Source organism: Mirounga leonina, unplaced genomic scaffold, assembly GCF_011800145.1.
Source record: "Mirounga leonina isolate KUSES-001 unplaced genomic scaffold, KU_Mleo_1.0 Mir_53, whole genome shotgun sequence".
Lineage (NCBI taxonomy): Eukaryota > Metazoa > Chordata > Mammalia > Carnivora > Phocidae > Mirounga > Mirounga leonina.
This window is the reverse complement of record NW_023270807.1, coordinates 9,807,293-9,822,830: the sequence shown is the minus strand read 5'-3', so window position 1 is coordinate 9,822,830 and position 15,538 is coordinate 9,807,293. Positions and strand designations below refer to the sequence as shown.

At 55.7% G+C, this 15,538-nt stretch overlaps 2 protein-coding genes across 4 annotated transcripts in view; both read right to left on the bottom strand.

Annotated features, from left to right (window-relative positions):
* The window catches only part of CUL9 (cullin 9), a 37,393-nt gene extending 34,261 nt beyond the window's left edge, over positions 1–3,132 (bottom strand). For 2 of the 3 annotated variants that reach the window (XM_034991689.1, XM_034991690.1), the window contains exon 1: positions 523–1,434. In XM_034991689.1, the coding sequence (XP_034847580.1) occupies positions 523–1,285 (763 nt within the window). In that variant the 5' untranslated portion in view covers positions 1,286–1,434. Of the gene's footprint in view, positions 1–522; positions 1,435–2,985 lie in introns of those variants that run through there. The other variant, XM_034991691.1, reaches the window with a different exon arrangement.
* A 534-nt stretch (positions 3,133–3,666) lies between these two features.
* On the bottom strand, positions 3,667–13,653 carry SRF (serum response factor). Its single transcript, XM_034990630.1, has 7 exons — positions 12,766–13,653; positions 10,935–11,201; positions 9,092–9,353; positions 8,404–8,523; positions 6,768–6,959; positions 6,311–6,387; positions 3,667–6,068 (listed from the first exon to the last, which is right to left on the bottom strand). Exons 1-7 carry the CDS (start codon positions 13,276–13,278, stop codon positions 5,973–5,975), a joined length of 1,527 nt encoding a protein of 508 aa, XP_034846521.1. The 5' UTR covers positions 13,279–13,653; the 3' UTR covers positions 3,667–5,972.
* Between the last annotated feature and the right edge of the window lie 1,885 nt (positions 13,654–15,538).

Genomic DNA, 15,538 nt, shown 5'->3' with positions numbered 1-15,538 from the left:
TGCCCAAGACTTTCCCCTGCCTCTCCTAGACTATCTATCCCCTACCCTAGAGGTTTTCAAACTTCTTTGTGACTGAGGTTCACAATAAGGTATACATTTTACATGGTAACCTGATACAAACATACCCACGTATAACTGAAACATATATTTAATGCTACAAAACTTACCTTATGCTACCTGCTAGTTATTTTACATTAAAAAAATGTTGGTTGTAACCCACCAAACTGATTTCACAATCAACGAATAAATCTCAACCTACCGTTTAAAAATATAAACCTATCCTATTCTCTTCTCTGCCACTGCACTGAAAATGGACAGATGAACTGGGTACTATTATTTTATTCTGTTTATATACCTGTCATAGTTTATTAATCTGTACATTTTGGGGGGGGGGGCAATAAATTGGTATTCACCAAACGCTAGGTGTTCTTCCAGAGTTGGGAAATCCCTCCTCTTTCTGTTCTTACTCCTTGTGGCCCCATTCTCTCCAGTGCTTTCCTTCTTCCCCTGGCTGTCTCTTACCAGCATCGTGGGCTGCCAGAGCCTGTAGCATCTTGCCCGCACTCCGACGGATCTGAGGCTCAGGGTTGCATAACATGTGCATGAGCAGGTCCAGGGCTCCCGTCTCCCTGAAGACCCCAGTGAGGGGCCCGATGCTGGCATAGGCACTGAGCACATGGATGGTGTGGAGCACAGCAGCTGTGAGGCTCGAGGTCCCACCTTCTGCCAGCTGCCTGGCAGCCCTGCGCACCAGCGCCCGCACATCAGCCTCCATCTCTCCCACTGCTGTGTCATCCAGACCTCCTGGATCTCGGGGAAAGCTTCCTGAACCCCCAGCTGGTTCATGCTGAGGTCCCTTAGATAGTGCCCGCTCACCTAACAGCATGGGGCAGTTGGCGTAGACTTCGGGGGCTGACAGCCACATGAGGATGTGCTCTGTCTTGCCCTCTTCCACACCCACTCTGCCCCCTTCCCCACACTTCAGAACACTCCATCGGATCAGGTATTCAGGATGCCCATCATGCCCAGGCCGCTGTCGAATAAGCTCTTCAGGATATGCTTGCAGCCGGGGCCCCAAGGGCACCATGAGGTCCCTGGTGCGCCGTTCCCCCACCATCCTGACCTCCTGGGACACACAAGGAGAAAGATAAAGGCAATGAGGGCAAGGGAAAAGACTACATGGAGGGGATGGAACCTTGAGACACAGATCAGGTGCAGGGTGACTGGTAGGCTGCATGATGGAATTTACAGACCAAAGAGAAAAAGCCAACGAGACAGAATACATAACTTGAATATATTTGGGGATTTAGAAGGAAGGAGAATGCAGTGGAAATGGCAAGAGGATGAAGTGAAGGGGGTTAAGAAATGGAAGAGGTTGGGCGCCTGGGTGGCTCAGTTGGTTAAGCGACTGCCTTCGGCTCAGGTCATGATCCCGGAGTCCTGGGATCGAGTCCCACATCGGGCTCCCTGCTCAGCGGGAAGCCTGCTTCTCCCTCAGACCCTCTCCCCTCTCATGCTGTTTCTCTCTCTCTCTTTCTCTCAAATAAATAAATAAAATCTTAAAAAAAAAAAAAAGAAATGGAAGAGGTTATGAAAGAGGATAAGAACAAGAAGGTCACAAAAAGAGTGACAGCTAGGTAGGACAGAAGAGCAGGATGGCCGAGGGATACAGATCAAGACTTAGAAGGTAAGAGGGGTGAGCAGGCAGGACAGCAGCATGGGGGACAGTGTAGCCAGAACAAATGAGGAAAGTCAGGGTGGAGGAGAGGCAGGACAGGGAGTAAAAATGATAGCGTAAAGCTGGAATGTGGGCCACTGCAGATAGAATGGAGGAAAGAAGGTTGGGCGGTGGGCCCCCACATCCGGATGGCTGGATGGGGAAAGTGTACGAGGGTATTGTGAGCAGGAGAGGGGCTGAGGGGGCCAGATAAAATTATAGGAAAAAAGACCAGGTTCCACCTGGCACATAAGTTGTATGTCTGGTGAGGGTCTAAGTCAGGCAGATATATAGGGAGGTGTTAATCATGCAGCTGAAGGGTAGGAAATGAGGTCAGGAGATGGTGAAGCTGTTAGAAAGGCAATATATAGCACAGGTGAGACTCAGGTGTGACTCTGAATTCTGGCTCTTTGACTTACTCTGAGAGTACTTTTGGACAACTTACTTCACCACTGAGCCTCAGTTCCCTCCTCTGCAACATGGGGATAGTATTGTAAAGTTGTAAAAACCTGAGTAAGATCATGTATGTAGACCACCTAAAACAGCCGCTAGCACACGGTGAGAGCTCCCTAAACACAATCTAATATTATTCTTAGCTGGAGAAGGGAGGGGCAGTCCTCAGATAAACTGAGTTATTAAGCTGGAAAATGGTAAATGGGAATAGGAAGACGGCTATGCTGGCGATCAGGAAAAGGTATGTGTGGTATGTAGCAATATGGGGGTAACTGGGGAGCGGTGAGAGTAGGAATGGGGGGGATAAAAGATGACAGAAGAAAGGTGTGAAGGGGAGGGGAAACATGGGATGTGGACCTCGATGGGGGCAGGGGTCCGGGTAGCATGGGGAGCGGGGCAAGACCGGGAGGTAATCGGTGATGTGGCAGTGGACAACCAATGACCAGGGTGAAATAAAACAACTGATAAGCCTAAATGGGGGTCGGGGGGAGAGGGGGAACTATCATGGGCCTGGAATAGGAGCGGTAAACTGAGGTGTAGAGGTGAGGTCTGGAGCTGGGGATGAGACAGCAGGTAGAAGCAAGTAGCAAGGTCAGACCCAAGCCTGCAGACCATCAGGGGTGCCGGGGGAGGCCACAGGGCAGCGGAACGGCTTTCGGGGCGGGGTGGGGGGGGGTGCGGTCCGAGGAGGCTGACAGGACCGGGCGCATCTCGGAGAAAAGACCTGGCTCCCGTCATCAGCCCCACGGAGAGCGGGTCAGGGAGCGGGAAGGGGACGCGGCAGGGACCGGGTCGCCGCAGGACTCTCCTCTCACCTCCCACCGCCCGGCTTGGCCCTCGCTGGGAGCCAGCGGCCGGTCCCGCCGTCCTGGCCCCGCCTCCTCAGCAGCTCCCTTCCGGGTCACACGGCCAGGGCGGGCGCGGCCCGGCTTCTACGGGGGCCCCGGCGGCCCAGAGCCGAGCGTGGCGGAAGGGCGCGCGAGTGGAGCATGCGTAGTGGCCGCGCCGTTGCGCGCGAGGCGCGCTGCAGGCGGAGCCCGCGCTCACGGTCGCGGTGCTCCTCGCCGAAGTACGCCGCACTTTCCCTCCTTCCCCTCGGAGCCACCTCTCGCGTTTCCTAGGTCGGCCTTCCCCATGCCCCTGAAGCCTGCACTCCCAAGCCTGGAGCTGTCTGTGCTGAGTTTTCACTGGATCACGTGGCCATAAGTTTCCCAAGCACTTCCCCTCGGCAGTGCTTTGGATTGGTTGAGTCACTTTGCCTATTAATTAAAATTGCTCATCTCTGTGTTGGCCTAAAAACCTAACAAAGCCACGCACAGAGACAAAGGCTCCAACTCCCCGAAATGTTCCTTCAGTTAAGTCGCAGAGTTCCACAGCCCAAGGCACCCCTTAGTTTTGCCGTTGTTATCAGGCAGCCAGGCTTGCTTCTCAGAGCAGTTTGGGGTTTGATACTTCCCTCCCTCCCTATGCAGAAAAACGGAGGCAAAGACCCCACAGTCTGTGCACAAAAATGATACATTTATTGAAAGAGTATTTTTTTTAATACAAAAGAAAGCTCTGTACATAGGACTGTGACCATGTCCACTATTCCTGGGTCAGCATCCCAGGGGAAGTAGAAACCACTGACATACTCCACATTCACACACACACACTCAGGCACACACACGCGCGCACACACACATGCACGCACACACACCCCAGAGCCACCAAGGAAGGGAAACACCAAGGGTTGCTGCACATATAAATGCCACCTCATCCCTGACGCACACATGTTCTCCCAAGGCCACGCTCACACAACACACATTATAAGCACTTTGCCTGATTCACTCACTGGGTCTGTCTCTTGTGGGAAGGAGAGGAGGAATTCATCAGTCTCCTCCCCTGGGCGGGGGAGTGGGGAGTGAGTGAGTGATCGTGGAGTGAAACAAGAGCAGAGAAAGGGGGCTGGGCAGTTACAGACCTGAGTCCCAAGCTCCCCCACTCTCTGGCCCCTGATTTGCCATGCACCAGCCTTGTAAGCCACCCATAAGCCCCAGCTATCTCCAGGAGAAAGCCCAGAATGGTGACTTCCATCTTGGCACCCCAAACCGGGGCAAGACAGCAATGGGGGTTAGAGGTTACGGGGGTTCTCAAACACGCCGGCAAATCATCCCCTTGATAACTAGGCTGTGCACCAAAACTTCCCCCACCCCTTCACCTAATTACAGAAGCAGGACTGTTCCTCCTGAAGGCAGTCACGGGGGTTAATAAAACTCCACCCCAACTGCTGCCCTGTTCTGAAAAAGCTCCCTTTCTGGATAAAGGGGGTGAAGGTAGGCTCTGACACAGGGTAAAAGACCCTCCCCCTATGCTGGCCCATCCTCAAGGTCTACCCCAAAGGGGGCAGAGTGGGGTAGGGCACTGCCCCTGTACAAATTACATAAATACTGAGGTTACACTTAGAAAAATAAAGTCATTTTCTTCAAGGCTTTTTGTCTTAATTTAAAAAAGTTACAGTAGCTGCTCACTCCCTGGGAGAGCTGCCCATTTCTGGCTCCCCTATCTCTATACTCAGCCCAAGAGCTGCTCCCATTTCTTCTGACCCCCATTCCTGCCTCTCACCCCCTCCCAGACCCCACCCTGCTCACTGCAACTTGGGCCCCAGGCAGCTGCAGGCCTGGGGGAGCACAAGGCTGCAATGCCCATGCGTGTGGCACAAATGAAGTCAGTTGCCTCTACCTGACACCCTCCCACCCCCACCCCCACATTTGGTCTCCCTCTTCCCTCTCCCTTGCAACAGCCCTAAAGGGCAAAAAGAGACCCAGGGTTATGGGTCACCCTCCCCACCCCGTTGGGGCATGGCCTGAGGGCCCCTCCCCCGGTTTTCTCCTGGAAACAACCCAGGACCGGCAATCCCAGAATCTCCCCTACACACTGACGGGCCCCGAGCTCATGGGGTGGCTCTGTCCCCAGAGGCCCAGCCAGTTCCGGGGAGCCCCAGGGCTCCCCAGGGAAGGGGAGTTTGGGCAGGGAGGGGGACGAGAAAAACGCCATAAAAAAAAGTTTAAATATTTTAAAAATATATATTTATAGATTTCACTTCGTCTCCTCAAATAAAAAGTTCAAAATCAACTTTAAGTAAAGCAGCTGGGGGGAGGGGTAGACAGGGTGAGAGGGAACCCTGATGGTTCCCTCCAACCCAGGAGTCCCTGGAGTCCCGAGGGGATCGGCAAGGCAGGGCAGCGGGCCCTGGGAACCTGCTCTGTGCACAGGCCCAGCTCTCAGGAGCTGCAGGGACAACAGGGCGGCGGCGTGAGGGAAGAAGCCCCATCTCCCCAGGTGGCTCCCTTAGGGGCAGGGGTAGGGCTCTTTTTACCCAGCCTGTGACAGACACAGGGCTGACTTGGGGTCAGCAAGGAGGCTGGGAGAGGACCCCAACTGCTTCCTCAGGGGGAACACGGTGCCTAGTCCCACAGGGGCCTGTGTGTGGGAAGGTGGGGCACGGTCCCATTGGATAAGCTAATACTCATGGCAAACATGGCGCCAAGCTGGCGAGGGGAGTCTGAGGAGGGAGGATGGCCCCACCATCAACAGAAAACGGGAGGTGGAGCTAGAAGGAGGGGAGGGGGAGGGAGGGGAGGGTGGAGGGCAGGCTGGCCCATTTCTTTGGCTGGAGTGAGAGGGCTCGGTCCTGCGGCTGCCCGCTCCTCCTCCCTGCCTCCCTCCTGCGGCCCGTCAACGTGTGTGTAAAGAAAACGTGAAAAGGCAACAATAAATAAGTGGTGCCATCCCTCGGGCCATCTGTCCAGGGTGGCAGGGCGGATCAGTCACTCTTGGTGCTGTGAGCGGCGTCCAGGTTCACCACCTGTAACTCGGTGAGGTTGCTGCTGCTCCCAGCCTGCTGCCCGATCACAGCCATCTGGAGGGAAGGGGGTGTGTGAGGAAGAGGGGGCAGGGGCTGGCCAGGCAGTTCAAGCCCCCGCCCCGCTTGCCTGCCTGTCCACCACGGGCCTGACCGGGAAAACAGACAGGCCTCCCGCCTAGGGATCTTGGCTTTGACCAATGGGTAAATGGAATCCCCAGGGTCAAGATGAAGAAATGGCTGGCTGGCGGGCTGGCTGGGGTGAGGTGAAGGGTGCCCCCCCCCACACACACACCTACCTGGTGAAGCTGAACTGCAGAAACAGGGATCTGCACTGTCCCAGACGGCGCTGTCAGGAACACCTGAGGAACGCCACCTGCATGGGGAAACCACAGGAGATACTCAAATTGCTTGCTCAAGAGAAACTTCCAGATACTGCAGAAGTGGTGATAAATGCACAAGTGACCCGGTAAGTCTCAGATGCAAGTGCCCAAGGGCGAGCGTCCAAATGTGTCCATGTGTGCACGCGGACGTGAGTTTTCAAGTGTGCATGAGTACCCTAGTGGACAGCCATGGGTGTTGGAATATGTGTGCAAGCATCCGTGTGTGCGTGTGTAGGGCTATGTGTGGGCAGCCTAGTTTGTGTATGTGGTGTGCGAGTGTGGACATCTAGGTGTGTATGTGGGGGCCCATTTGAACATTGGGTGTATAAGGGAGGAAATGGTCCTCCTTCCTCAGCCGCACCCCACAACTCACCTTGCTCCTGGACCTGGCTGTGGGACACCTGCATGGTGGATGGCGCCTGGGGGAAGGCATTGAGCACGGTGAGGCTGCCATCAGCCAAGCCCGAGGTGGGTGCATACATCACTGCATGGGGGCTAGGGTACATCATGTGGCCGCCCACAGTTGTGGGCACAGATGACGTCATGATGGTGGCAGGCAATGTCACTGGCAAACACAGACACACATTAAGGAGGTTGGCCCTGGTCCCTACTGATATCCCCAATCCCACCTCCAGGAACTCCAGGGCTCTGGAGCCCTCATGCTATTGCCCAGGTCAGAAGCTTGACAAGACTCATTCCTCTGCTCCCTGTGTCATTGACTAAGAAAAGCCTTATTTTTTCTTTTTCTTTTCTTTTTTTTTATTTATTTGATAGAGAGATAGCACAAGTAGGCAGAGCGGCAGGCAGAGGGAAAGGGAGAAGCAGGCTCTCTGCTGAGCAGGGAGCCCGATGCGGGGCTCGATCCCAGGACCCTGGGATCATGACCTGAGCCGAAGGCAGCCGCTTAACTGACTGAGACACCCAGGCGCCCCAAGCCTTATTTTTTCTTGAACACAGGAGCACCGACCTTTAATTGTATCCTATCACGTTATACAATTCAATTTTCTATCTGCTGAATTCTTCATTCCAAGACCATAAGGCCCTGGGAGAAACAAGGATTGCAATGACTGACCCACTCTTAGGGAAACTCAGATGCTCCCCTTTCACTTTATTTTTTTTTTAAATACTCCCCTTTTAGGGGGCGCCATCATCCCATTTTTTAATTTGTTCTCACTTTTCCTCCCTCTTCCTAAACGCGTGGCTAACAAACTCATCTTTTAAACATCCAGGGTTAATGTGCATAAGGTCAACTGGGATCTTGTTAAAATGCAGATCTGGGGTAAGGCTTAAGAGTCTGCATTTCTATCAAGGGCGCCTGGGTGGCTCAGTTGGTTAAGCGACTGCCTTCGGCTCAGGTCATGATCCTGGAGTCCCGGGATCGAGTCCCGCATCGGGCTCCCTGCTCGGCGGGGAGTCTGCTTCTCCCTCTGACCCTCCCCCCTCTCAAGTACTCCCTCTCTCTCATTCTCTCTCTCTCAAATAAAAATAAATAAAATCTTTAAAAAAAAAAAGAGTCTGCATTTCTATCAAGCTCCCAGGTGATGCTGGTCCTCTGTCCATAGACCACATCTTGTGTAACAAGGCTGTCAAGAGCAAGAACTTAAAAGTAATTTTATTTTGGAAGTGTTTCATCGTTTCTGAAATGACTAGAATTATAGCTACTCAAAACTTAGGATGCCCTCCCACAAGGAGACAACTGCTCTATAAATCTTTCCCGGTAATTAAGCAAACAGGTGTCCTTGGGTAAGGAAATTCTCCTTTCTGGGCCCATAGCTTCTCACCTGAATGAGGAGAACGGTGGCTCCAATGGTCCCTAATTTCCTCCTGAAATCCAAAGCCCTACCGCAGGACGGGATTCCAAACCCAGCCACCCTCACCCGACTGTCCCATAAGGATTAAGATAAGGGTTAAGCCAAAAGCCTCCATCTCCGCATTAGGGAATTCTCTGACCTTGGTTACAGGAGGGGTACTGCAGGGTGGGGCAGGGAGGGGAGCGCTTCGGGCCATACCTGTCCCACTGGAGGAGGTCTGCGTGAGGTCTGTGCTGCTGTCACGAGAGGGAGACGCTTGCTGTGGGGCCTGGTGCACCTGAATGGCCTGCACTGGGACCTGCTGGGCCACTGCCCCACCTAGGAGACACAGAGACTTACTCATGGTCTGTCCTACCCGGCCACCATCTGCACCAAGCACCCCCAAACACCCCCAGGCCCAGGGTCTGGCACGCTGCTCCCCAGCTCCCATAGCTATCTTTCCTAGGGGCTAATGAGGCCTTTCATGGCCTGAATCTTGTCTCCAGGGGTTTCTGCGCTCTGCTCCTGCCCCTCCCCCCTCCTCCCACCCCAGGCCTTGCCTCTGCCTCCTTGGGTGACCTAGGAGCTGGCACTGAACCAACACGAACATGCCCCATCCCTCACTCAAGGTAGGGAGGTGGTGCAATGTCTACTGTCCCTGTGGCAGAGGGGGCACAGGGCTGGGCTGCTAGAAAAGGCCACAGGGTATGGTTGAAACTTATTGACAAGGATAGCAGGGGTCCCGGGGAGTGGGGAGGAAGGGCATGCCTGCCAGTGGGACTTTAAGAGGCTTCTTTCCGGCTCTGGCTGGCCCGTGTCCACCGTCCTTCTGAGCAAGGAAAGAGGTTCTCCTGGTACCAGCCCTCAATCCACTCGTGGCGTGCTCAGTTCGCCCCTTGTGACTCACCAGGCATGAGGGTGAAGCTGGTAGGCAGCTGCATGAGGCCCCCAGAGGAGACGGGGCCACTGCCCGCACTCTTCAGCACAGTCCCGTTGGCACTGCTGACAGCGCTGGGGCTGACGCTAGCAGACACTGGGGCCAGGTAGTTCGTGATGGGAAAGGAGGGGCCGCTGCTGACTTGCATGGTGGTAGAGGTGCTGGGTGCTGTTTGGATGGTGGAGGTGGTACCCGGCAGGTTGGTGACCGTGAACGCCTGTTTCAGTGTGTCCTACACCCAGAATAAAGACGCAGCAGTGAGCCTCTACCAGACCCTGCCCCTGCAGAAGCTTTGTATGGAGTGACAGCCCAGACTGGAACCGGTGGGCTTGGGTTCAAACCCCAGCTCTGCCATTTACCTGCTGTCTGACCCCTGCACAAGTTACTGAGCTGCTGAACTTCAGTTTCCTGTCCATAAAAGGAGAAGACTTAGCCCACAGGTGTTGTGAAGATTAATAGGTGAACATAAATAAAGTGCCTGACACCTAAAAGGAGCAGTAAGCTTTTGCTGCTCTTATGATGATGATGATGTCATCTTGATAAGTCCCTGAATTCTCTGCCCCAGTGGACTATGGTAATCACCCTGGCTGGGGAATCAAGCACCGGGGTCTATTCCCAGCTCTGGCAATGACCATCTGTGTGATCCCGGGGAAATCACCTTCCTCTTTCTGAGCCTCAGTTTTCCTGGTCTATAAACATGAGGGGGCTGAGCTACTATGTCCTCTTTAAAAACGTCTTTTCCGGCTCTGATTTGCCAGGCTTCTGAGATAGGGACGAAGAGTTTTTCAGGGAACTTAGGGTTTCAGAGAGATCTTGGGTGTTTGGCAACTAAGTACTCATGCCAAATACTTAAGATTTAAACTACCAAAGGAATGATTCCTCCAGCAAAATTCCCTGGGAATAAATGAGCCCTACTGCTTAAAAGAGTTTGCAACTACATAGGATATGCCGGCAAGGTGGGGGGGCGGCACCTGGAGCACTGACTCTCCCCTCGGGGAGCCTTTGTTCTTTACAAGGGGAAGGAGGAAGCCATGAGCTGAGAACCAAGCCCAGAGAACTGAGGGGGTTCAAATACTGGGGGTGGGTCACCGCGGGATGTTTGCTAGGCAGCCGAGCTTGAGGCCCCTGATTGGCGAAGGCGTTGCCAAGGCAAACCGTGCCGCTTCTTCTGACTGGCCAGTTAGTGAAGGACCACCCGGAAGGTGGAGCTCCCCAGAGAAGCAACGGAGGAAGCCCCGCCCCCTCTCCTTACCGGGAAAAGGAAGGGGGAGGCGTAACTAGGGCCGGCATCCCTAGCAGCCGCAAATACACTCCCTAAACGTGCCCAGGCCCGGACATCCTGAAGAGGTAGGCGGCTGGCTGGTTAGGTAGTCTCCAGCCCAGTCAACCAGCCCGCCTGCCGACAGTGCTGGGTTCCCAGGACCCTGGAGCCCACGAGTGCTTCCTACTCCCTGGCAACCCAGCCTGCCGCGAGGGCAGGGCTAAGCTACGCCCCCGCCCCCAGCAGGGAGACAGCTGGCGGGAGGAATGCAAGGGCCCTGCCAGGCGGGCGGGCTGCAGGCGGGAGGCCGGCCTGGAGCCGGAGCCGGCCTTATAAGGGCACGGAGGCCGCCCGCTTATCTAGGGGGCCGGCCTCCTGTCAGGATGGCGAGGATGGACACCTGTCCCCTAGGATGAGGGGCACTAAGCCGGCTCCGTTCCACATCAGTGGGCACCTATCCTGAGTGAGCGAGAGAGAGGCACCCACCCCCTCCCCTCTCTGCTGGTGAAGTCCCTCCCCTTCCTTCCCCTCAGATAGGCGACCCAAACACACCTTGGTCTCCCCACTGCTGTCGGACTCCGACACCTGGTAGGTGAGGTCTGTTTCTTCAAAGCCCGTGGCACTCATTCTCTGGTCTGTGGTGGGGTCTGAGCGAGGTGGAGAGTCTGGCGAGTTGAGGCAGGTCTGAATCAGTGCCTTGCCAGTCTCACTGGTGATCATGGGCTGCAGTTTGCGGGTGGCAAAGGTATACACATGGCCTGTTTCACTGGCCACCAGCAACAGCACCTGTGTCCCTGTCAGCGTGGACAGCTCATAGGCCTGGGGGTAGGGGGGGGAGGAGATGGGTAGGTCAGCCAAACTTTTTCTCTCTACCTTCCTAGGGAAGTAGGGAAGAGAGGAAACACAGCGATCTCAAGCCCCTGCCGCACCCCTCCCCCCCATCAAAATATCTGAAGAAGAGCTGGAGAGCAGAAAAACTACCCATGCTCCTCCTTTGAGGAGCAGCCACTGACCTGCAGATAGCCCAAGCAAACAGTCACAGCCCCCTAGTGACAGAATGTATAACCTCAGGGGATACGGAGGTGCCAGGAGCCTCAGAGAGAGGGCTCCCACCCACCCACTCTTCACTGTCATAGGAACCAGACAGAATAAAGTTGCTATCTCACTGGAAGTCCCATAAGACATTAAGGTTAAGGGGGTCACGTAAGTTCTAAACTGTCCCATGTTTCTTCCCAGAAACTGCACAGGTCCTAACCTGTTGCCATTTTGTCCTTATGCCCTATAACACTGTGCTACCAGCTTTTTCCTTTCTTTGTCTTGATGCAAAAGGGTCTGGAGTGATGGGAGATGGGGGCTAGAGTAGCAGCTACTACCCTGCCATGACCCCAGGGAGGGGACCTTCAAGGGTGGCCTCACAGATGGCCTCCTTACTCCCAAAGAAGTTCCACAACCCACCTCGGAAGCAGCTCTGGTTTTTATATGGGACAGAAATAAACACCAGCCCATGTCCCCAGGGTTTTAGCTTCTTGTTCATCTGCTTCCATCCCTTCCTATATCTTCTACACCTCATGACGGCCCCTTTCCTCACCCCTTTTCACTGGATAGCTGGCTCGAAGAGGAAGAATTTCTAGGTACCTCTACAAACCTCCCTGCCTTCCCCCAAACTCCATGCACAGATTCTCTCTGGGGCTGGAAATCCCACTTGTCCCAAAGGCAGATGGTCCTGAAGGTTGTCCTGCAGGGAGTGCACCAGTTTCCAGTGGATGCAAGGGAAGACACATGGCCATCGTGGGACTCAGTCCCTGCTGCTCAGGGCAGCATCAGTTCTCCTGCCCTGCTCCCTTACCTGGGGCTCTTGAGCCCCCATTCGGCCATCAGCCCTGCCTGTCCTTCCAGCCAGCACTACTCTTGTGGTGCCCACCTTCCTCCCACACATGCTGGCTCATTGTTGTTATAGAGCTCTAGCCTCTTCACCTCCATACCTTCCCTTCGACTCGTGCTTTTCCGGCACCTTCCCCGGGACACCAGAAGGCACTGGATCTAGTGACCCCCGCGTCTCATTAACCACCTCCCGAGCAGCCTCCCATTACCACTCTTCACCCCTTCACTCCGACAAGGGCCCTGTTCCTCTCTCGCGCCCGTCACTCCCACCTCGGCGCCTTTCCCCTCTTCTCTGGACGTCCCCGGCATCTCCCCTCTCCCCACATTTCCCCGGCGGCCCCTCCCCTTTCGCCCTCCCGGGGTAACAGCCATCCCCTCCCACACACCTCCTGCGGACTCGCCGCCTCTCACCTCCGCCTCGGCTCTGTCTTCCTCCCGGGCTCCCCTTGCGTGTCCCCACCCTCCCGGTCCCCCGTGGCCGGCCAGCCTCCGGGCCCGGTACCTTCTTCATGATGCCCGTCTTCCTCTTGCTGAAGGTCGTGTAGCGCCGCAGTTTGTTGTCGATGAACTCCATCTTGATCTTCACGCGGCCCCGAGTCTTCTTACCCGGCTTGGCCCCGCTTACCGCGCCACTCACCGGCCCATAGCCTCCGGTGGCCGCCGCCGCCGCCTCGGGCCCACCGACGAGCTCCATCTCGCTCAGGCTCCGCTTCAGGCCGCGCCGCTCGGCGCCCAGCTCCTCCTCTTCGCCCGACTCCGAGTCGCCCTCGCTGCCGCTGTAGACTAGGGCCCCCGCGGTGGGCGCCGGGGTGGTTGTCGCTGCTGCTGCAGCCTCCCGCTCGAGGCGGCCCGGCCCGAGCCCCGCGCCGTTCCCGGGAACCCGGCCCCCGTTAGCCCCGCGAGTCCCGCCGCCGCCGCCACCTCCCGGCCGCCCCGTCGGGGTCCGGTTCAGGCTGCCCCCCAGGGCCGAGCCCCGGCCCAGCGCCGCCGCGGCCCCAGCTTGGCTCGGTAACATGGCGCTCAGTGCAGGAGGGCGGACGGGCAGTCAGCGAGGAATCGGAGCCGCCGCCGCCGCCGCCATCGGCTTCCCGGCTCAACCCGGCACTCCCGCTGCTGCTAGAGCCGCTATCGCTGCCGCCGCCGCTGCGAACCCGGGGCCCCTGCACGCCCGGGCCGACCTGGGCCCTCACTTTCTTGCCCCTGTGGCCCGGGTTGCCCCAGGCCGCGCGGAGCGCCCCCTGTCCGTATGCTAGGGCGGCGCGCCCGGCGGCCGTCAGCGTCCCCCGGGGGGCAGGGGCTGCTGGCCGCGGCCGAGACGGCGGGTGGAGGGGGCCGGGACCACGCGCTGGCAGCGGAGGGATCCCCCGACCCTTCCCCCCATATAAAGAGATACAATGTTTCCTTTTATGGCGAGGCCGCTCCTTATATGGTGAGCCCCTGCGCCCCCGCCGCATTGGTCCGCGGTTCCGGCACCTCCGCTTCCCATTGGCCCACAGGGAGCTCTTATTTGCATAGACATACCGAACTCGCTGCTGTCATCCCGCGTCAGACGGCGACTCCGAAAGGGGAGGAGCCGAGGCCTCTTAAAGGAACAGGAGAGGAGGTACGACTCCGCCCCCCTGACCAGAGAATGGTGGAGTTGGGAGGGACCTGAGGAGAGGAAGCCTGGGAGTGGACCCGAACGCGGTCCTGCGGCGGAATGGAAGCAGCACTGGGAACCCGGCTCTGGAAGGGCTGGAAGCAAACGCTAGAGCAGTCCCTGAGTGGATTGTGCGGGTTGCAGTAAATGATATAATACAGCCCAAATTCCAAGGGGGTGCAGGGATTGGAGCACTTCCCCACGCCTTCTTGAGGGAGGCAGATTTACTGGCTGCACAGAAGAGGCTTGGGTCCCCGGTGTCCAGACTCGTCGCTTCCCCGCCGCTCGGCTCCAACCCTTCCCCTCCCCCCGACTTCCTTTCCCTTTCCCTCTCTTTTCAAGGCGACGACACTTTCCCACCAGGCCGGCTCCCCGGTCCTCATTCATCATCCTCTAAACTGCAGGGATCTTTGGCAGACGGACATCTGGAAAAGACCGAGGGAGACAGTCGGCCTCCCGGTCCCCGAAGGGGGCAGGGAGACGAGATGAAGATCAGTGAAGACTTCCAGCTGCGGGCTCGGCTGGAGGAGGGGGTGGTCCCGAGGATAAAGCCCACCCCACCGCCTGTGCAAAAGCCTGGGAAAAAGTAGAACCAGGCAGAAAGTTTCAGCAAGTAAGCAAGCCAGCCAGCGCAGCGCGTACACACACACACACACACACACACACACACACACACACACACCCCACTTCTGTGGATAACCCACGGTCGGGGCGGGGGGCTGGGGAGGAGTTAGAACTGGAGCGGGGTAAAGCCCAGGTTCAATGTGTGGGTGGCGGTTTCAGCTCCAAAGCCGTGAAAATAGCCTGGGCTTTGCTGTTACAGAAATTTTTCAAATCTGGAATCAGCCTTTTTCTAGCCCTGTGCCAGGAAACAAGTATTCGACCTCTCCAAATCCCATCATATTCCTCATTGTTGGTACCCATCCCATGTTGCGATCTTAATGCAGATGAAAGGAGATAACGGCTAAAGCACAGAGTAAGTGGTCAGTGAATAGTTAATAGAAGCTACTGGGGTAATAACCTCATCCCTGGGATAAACATCGGGTTGCCTTTAAGGGGATGGGAGAATGATGATTCCTGCCTTAAAAGTTTTTGTGAAGGGGCGCCTGGGTGGCTCAGTTGGTTAAGCGACTGCCTTCGGCTCAGGTCATGATCCTGGAGTCTCGGGATCGAGTCCCGCATCGGGCTCCTTGCTCAGCAGGGAGTCTGCTTCTCCCTCTGACCCTCCCCCCTCTCACGTGCTTGCTCTCTCTCATTCTCTCTCTCTCAAATAAATAAATAAAATCTTTAAAAAAAAAAGTTTTTGTGAAGATTAAAGCAGTTGGTTGTGACCCATTAGTGGTAGTGGTAATGAAATGAATTTAGTGTACTGCAATGAGCATTTAAAATAATAAATTAATGAGTATTACAAAACACAAGGGCAAATATTTTTGCATAAAACTTTTGTTTGCATATGTTTAGGTTTAATCATATAAAATGGCCATTTTATAGGTCAAGAGGGTAGCATATTGTCGATTTTGTATGGCTCAATGTGCATACCGGATAACAATGTGAATTGCATTTCCTACTGAGTCATAGTCCAAGGACTTTGAGAAATACGGAAACAAGGTATGTTCAAGTGATTTGTGAGAACTAA